This window comes from Oncorhynchus tshawytscha, linkage group LG03, assembly GCF_018296145.1.
Source record: "Oncorhynchus tshawytscha isolate Ot180627B linkage group LG03, Otsh_v2.0, whole genome shotgun sequence".
Taxonomy (NCBI): Eukaryota; Metazoa; Chordata; class Actinopteri; order Salmoniformes; family Salmonidae; genus Oncorhynchus; species Oncorhynchus tshawytscha.
In genome coordinates, this window is record NC_056431.1 from 40,672,597 (window position 1) to 40,679,141 (window position 6,545).

The 6,545-nt window shown below is 43.8% G+C and overlaps 1 protein-coding gene across 3 annotated transcripts; it reads right to left on the reverse strand.

The window, feature by feature from the left end:
• Positions 1–355: 355 nt before the first annotated feature.
• On the reverse strand, positions 356–6,284 carry LOC112234138 (uridine 5'-monophosphate synthase-like). 3 transcript variants are annotated; one of them, XR_006082389.1, is made up of 7 exons: positions 5,903–6,284; positions 5,421–5,574; positions 4,567–5,253; positions 4,099–4,274; positions 3,659–3,773; positions 1,587–3,189; positions 356–1,496 (listed from the first exon to the last, which is right to left on the reverse strand). XR_006082389.1 is itself a non-coding variant. In XM_024402133.2 (6 exons), exons 1-6 carry the CDS (start codon positions 6,116–6,118, stop codon positions 3,011–3,013), a joined length of 1,527 nt encoding a protein of 508 aa, XP_024257901.1. In that variant the 5' UTR covers positions 6,119–6,284; the 3' UTR covers positions 356–3,010. The 3 variants fall into 3 exon arrangements, 1 of the variants encoding a protein (XP_024257901.1); XR_006082394.1 differs by lacking the exon at positions 5,903–6,284 and adding an exon at positions 5,796–5,867; XM_024402133.2 differs by having other exon boundaries at positions 356–3,189.
• Positions 6,285–6,545: the final 261 nt, after the last annotated feature.

Sequence of the window (6,545 nt, forward strand, 5' to 3'; positions counted from 1 at the left end):
CCAAACCTTTGTATGTTGCTGAGACAGGGCAAGTAATAATTAGTCACGTTTATCCATAAAACAGCACAGATATTACATTATAAACTATTGCATTATGAAAGTCTGAAAGATTGAAGACTTGCTTGAGACAAAGAAATACTAAATGTTTGACATATTTTACATAGCCAATAACTGCTCTGTAAGAGTAAATTGAGCAGGTGTTATTTTGGAGGTTTAGGGTGTAACTGCAGCATGACCTGTCTCTGGCAGGTGACCAGGATACAGGCCTTGAGATCCCTTTAATCCGACTTTAAACAAATATTTGCCGGCGCTTAGTCAAATAGAGATACAGGAGAGCAGAAATAATGACATGGGAAAGCTTTTACCATGCTGTTTATTGTTTCACGCAACGAAAACTGGATATGCAAATGGACACCTGAAGTTATGCTCAAAATAGAATGGGACTATACAGTTACCTGGGGTACTGGTGTCAATAATCTGGGTGGTGGGAGATTGGGTAATACAGTTGATACTGTCTGAGGAGGAAACTGGAAGTGTCTGCTTTCAATGATAGGCCTGTAGTGTATGATGCCTCTGTGCTAAACTGAAATGCAACATGTTTTACAGTGCATGAGCAATGGAGAACACTGCTTAAATGTTTATCCAGCGACGCGGTGGTTTTTTATGACGAGCTGTAGTTTATTGGGCTACATTCTCCATTTACTGGAATGAAGTCCAAACCTCCATGAACGTCATAGTTAATGTAATGTAGCCTAGCCTGTACAGAGGTGCAGATCCCAGGCAGATGAGGATCCAAACAGCAGATGGTCCATATCAGATGCTCTTTGGCTGGTTAATGATTAACATAACTCGTACTTTATCATCATTAAACCATGTCGATATAGGAAAAACCAAATGGCATTTAAAAAAAAAAAGAAGGCAGTACTAGGTAACCTAATAAAAGTAGAACAACTAGTCATAAAATCCACAGAGATACGCGCATACTAAGTTATATTGAGTGAGCAAAAAAAAATGATATATACACTTTTTCAAAAATAGGTACGAAAACTTTATCCACAAATGCAGCAACAAAAAGGATCCACTTGGCTAAAAAAATTGGGGTCGATAATTTGTATCCGTTGTCTTCAGGGGGAAATGAACCCAAATGTTCAAACCACATAAGATATTCAATATAGCCGAACGAATGCAAAACACAAAATGTTGTATGGCTCTAATTTTAGTGTACAAAAGTGTCAGTATTTGTTACAGGACAAGAGAGCACCTTCAACGACATCTGTTACAATATGAACGTGCTCTTGCTGCTTTGTAGAAAATCTGTACCTGCTTAACGCGAGCCGAACGAACAAAACTTAATCTTCAGGTATTGTGCGTATGGCTCAACGTGAGACAAATACAGAAAATCAATCCAAATATGATGATGGTCCAGTCTTGGAAAAAAGTACTTTGACTACACTACATCAGGTTTGTACTCTCCATACGTTGCTCCATCCCCACACCTGGAAAGAAAGTTACAAAAGTTTATATTGTCTTTAAAATGGTCATTTACATGTATTCCAACATACAAATGTGTCCCAGGTAAAACTTACCATTGCCTATCTATTGTCGAAAAAAAAAAGTTGACGAGCGGATTTTAAAAACCTATATCGGTAACACCTGCAAATTGTGCTCATCTTGTAGGCAACACTGAATGGAGTGTGGCCCGTTGCAGGTATCCTATATATACACTCGGGACATGGTGGGCCATCCTTCCATTTATCTTCACTCTCTCCCTCTTTTTTTCAGATTGGTTTTAAAGAGAGAGGATTCTCCAGCGGACACCTGTCGCATGGGGCGTTGCTCAGTTCCAATATTGACACAATAGTCTGGGGAGTGCAGATTAGTTCCAACTCCTCTCTATTATGCCAAGCCTCCCCTCTCTATGCAAACCGACAGTGCGTTGCGCTCCCTCCAATTGACGAAATGGAAGGATTCGCTGACCTTTGTGCTCGCGCTGAACCTACAGAGAATGGGCCATTGAACGGTGGCTTCATTCACCTGTGTTGAAGGTAGAAGAAAACCCACCTGCCACCTCTGTTCCCATGCCTACCTACTCCCATGTCATTTACACATATTTTCATATCATGTGACTTGCAAATGAGTTCCTTCAACGCTCAACGTCAGACCTTCCCTTCCAAAAAGACTTTGGTGTGTTATATCGGCTATGCCAAATAGTAGACAGAAAGTAGATCCCCCCCCCCCATAACTGAAACAAGCCATGCACATTCGCACTGTTTATTAATGATTAGGGCACAGCGTACACCCGGCACATCACCCCGGAACCACTAGAGGTTTATGGACTAGCGTGGTTCGTCACACATTGGCTTCAAATAACTACTGTCGTGAACACGTGATTGTTGTAATGTCGATGAACCAATACACAATGCCAAGGATTGTTTGGTAAACTGAATCTCTCCACAGTTCTCCATCACAATGATAGTAGCCCTAGCATCCACCGTGTTCTTCTATAGAAACCGCACTTGAGGCAAAGGAACAGAATCCTAGGCTAGAGATGTTTAAAGTGACTTCAAAGAACACCAATCATTACAGCCCAATGCATCTACTGAATTCATTTCACAGTTCCATATTATTGGTTAACACAAATAATCCAATTTGAAATGTTTCAAAATGATCATATACAAATAACACTGAGGGTGGGGGGGAAGAAATCCTGAAATGTGTCCCTGTTGCCAAAGATGAGCATTGTCGCAGTTCAGCTGATTTAGCAAGCGAGGGTTATAACGAGAAGCCATAAGAGTAAGAACAGGCCCCAGCAGCTGTTTGGAGGGAATAATCATGGTTTCACATTGTCGATGTGGTGCCTGCTCTAGTCTGTCTGTAGCCCTAATGGCATCCATACCACTATAGTGTACTACTTTTGACCAAATCCCATAGGGTCCTAGTCAAAAGTAGTGCACTATACGGGGAATAGGGTGCCCTTTGGGATGCAAACCCCCACCCATTTTTTGACTTTTCATTGTCTTGACGCGGTGAGTCTCTTGACGTAGGCGTTCCAGCCGGCCTCTCTGTACTCTGTGGCAGCCTTCACCCTATCAGAGGCCCCCAGGATACCACGGCCAACAATGATGACGTCCGATTCTTTTTTATAGATCACATCATCAGGACTGGAGTACTGCTGGCCAAGACCGTCTCCTTGAATAAGAAAGGAGGGAGATGATCAATGAACAGTGTGGTGCTGAAGAAAACACCACCCTACAGTTTGTTGCTGAAGAGGTTAAAAAAAAAAAACATCTGGAATCAAGGGTTGGCATTCAAAATCGCACCCGATTACCTACGTAGGGCCCTAGTCAAAAGAAGTGCACTGTGTAGGTAATAGGGTGCCAACACAGTCACAAACGAACAAGGCAGTTAACCCACTGTTCCTAGGCCATCATTGTAAATAAGAGTTAATAAGAGTTAGAGTTAAAAGGTAAAATAAAAAAATACAACAACCAAGATGACAAGTGATCCAGCCTACATTTCTTGGACAATAGCACCATCTAGTGGCAAGGAAAGATTACGCCGGGGGGGGGATGTTGGCCTGCGAATGTTGTTGGTAAAAACGTGATAAAGAACACTGGACAGGATGAATGATGTGGTTAACAGGTAGAGAATGTAGTACCTTCTGACTGCATCTGCACCCCTGGAGTCATATGTAGGAATTCAGGCTTGCTGCTGATCTTGGAGCCAGAGATGAACCCAAACACAAAGTCAGAGTGCTCCTCAGCCATTTTCACCTATAGGAACGACAGACACAATCATATTAAATCCTCAAGGATGAAAGATGAAGGATTACATTAAGGTAATCAACTAGTACTTAAGTTAAGCTGCCTGATGATGGAAAAAGTCATCCATTTTGGAATGGTAACATGAAGGTTCACATGCAAACATCACTAAAACATACTGAAATGTATCAGGCCTTTCACTGTCGCCCTGCGAGGTGACAGTATGTCCTGAATTGTACACATTGCAGAGGGTGGTGGGAGGTAAGAGAGAGGGACAGAACATTCTGTTCTCATGGCATTCTCACTGAAGAACAGCTGGCTGGATCACTTTGCTTACCACAGCCTGCGTGTAGTCCCCTGTTGCTAGGGAACCCTGGGAGCTCATCTGAGCTATGAGGAGACAGCCGCGGTCCAGTGGGAGGCCCACCACACTGAGCCCCTCTACCACCCCAGGGCCTGGCACCGCATGGGCATTCACCATATGAGACCACGAGGCGATCTGGTAGAGCCCACCTGAGAAATACAGAGGAAAACACACAACAGTCTGGAGACTTAGAAATCATAGCAACCAGGCATTCATTAGGATGGATTAGGATTCAAAAGCACGCTTCAAAAGGTTCAGGGGACAAATATTGCCCTTATTTGATGGAGTTGGACAATGCATCCATTTTAACAATGGGTGCATTAGTTTTGCGTCCCGGTCGGGCGGAGTTTGCACGTTTTAGACCATTCTATTGGTCCTAAAGTGAAATCTCCACCCACCTGGGGCACATGGCGATGCAAAATCAGCGCGCCCACTAATCACCTTCATACTGGTGCTTGACCGTGTTCCCGATGTCAGCAAACTTGCGGTCCTCAAAGATGAGGAAGTTGTGTTTGTGGGCCAGGTCCTTGAGGGGCTGGATGAAGGCTGGGCTGAAGTCCCGCAGGATGTCCACGTGAGTCTTCAGCACGCACATCTGAGGCCCCAGAGAGTCAGCCAGCTGCAGCAGATCCTCGCAGCCTGTCACGTCCGCCGACACACACAGGTTGGTCTTCTTCTCCTCCATCAACCTGAAGAGCTGGGCAGCCAGAGGATGTGTGGTTCGGAGCTGGGCCCTGTCGCCATAGGTCAACTCCGCCAGCTTGCCGGGCTTCTTGGCCACAGGCGAGCCGTTCTTCTCCTCCTCCCCCGAGGGCTTGTAGGTGTTGTTCTCCTGGATGAACCTGCGCACACTCTGGGCGGTGGGATAATCGATGCGGTCCGCCTGGAGCAGAACGTCGAGAAGTTTGGAGACGGAGATGACGGAGTGGAGTGCGATGCCCTTCTTGGCCAGCATGGCCCTACCTCCCTGCTCCCTGTCCATCAGCACGATGGTATCGGTGACCTTTAAACCCTCCGCCTGAAGCACCAGTGCCGTCTCCATGACGCTGCTGCCGCTGGTCACAACATCCTCGATGATCAGACAAGTGTCTCCAGGGTGAATGGTCCCCTCTATAATCTTCTTAGTTCCTAGAATCAAGAGGTGATTGATGTCTGATATGAGTGATTTGAAATCTAATGTAGCTAGATAGCACGTGTTAGACTAGAGCATTTTAACTGTTGACTGAACTGATGGGATGCAGCAAAAACGCTGTCATAATGAGAATAATCAAATTTGACAGGTCATGAAATCTCACCATAGTCTTTGGCTTCTTTTCTTCGGATCAGCATAGGCAGCTCGTGTTTGGAGCAGATGATTGTAGCCAGGGGCAGAGCAGTGTATGGTACACCACACAGTGAGTTGTATTTCAAGTCCTCATCTTTGGCGCGTTGGTAAAGATACATTGATACCTAAAAGACAAAACGTTAGTAAAGATACATTGATACCTAAAAGACAAAACGTTAGTAAAGATACATTGATACCTAAAAGACAAAACGTTGGTAAAGATACATTGATACCTAAAAGACAAAACGTTAGTAAAGATACATTGATACCTAAAAGACAAAACGTTAGTAAAGATACATTGATACCTAAAAGACAAAACAAAGTCCAACATAATTTCATAACATACATATTTTAAAACTAGTTGGCCTTGGTTCGATTTCCTCCGAACAGACTAAATGCTGTAGATGTTGTTTCCAATACAGTGCCACTCATGGGAAACACGTGTTTACCAACCTGGTTCATAAGCGATGGGTAGGAAACAATAACTCTGAGATCAAAATAAATCGGCGATGTTATTCCACTCTTCAGCGTGAACGTTCCGAATTTCACGGCCTGAACATCATGTAACTTTAAGATTAAACTTTCAAGGCAATCGTTTTCCATTTTCAAGTTTTTACTAATATCAACAGACAGCAGTCTCGTCCAATGCTCTCGTCTCTTTGCATACATAGATGTGTTCCGCTTACGAAATGCCGCGCGGAACTATGGGACATGTCGTTTTTACATTATTGGGTTGCTCCAGCCATATTATAAATCGTTAATCATCACAAGCAAACCACACCGGCCACGTTGCGTATGCGAGCGTTGATGCGAGCGTTGCAAGATAATTGTACACATTTGGTATTTGATTAGGATCCCTGTTAGCTGTTGCGAAAGCAATACACAATACAGAACATGAATAAACAAGAACAGCTCAAGGACAGAACTACATACATTTAAAAACGGCACATATTGCCTACATATCAATTTCACCTACACGCTAAAAATGTGCTAAAAATAGGGCTTCGTTCTATTTGAGATGCTCCACATGCTGAAAGTCCCATCCTTATTGGATATCAGGAAGATACAAACCCACGTGGATGCTTGAAAGACAAAC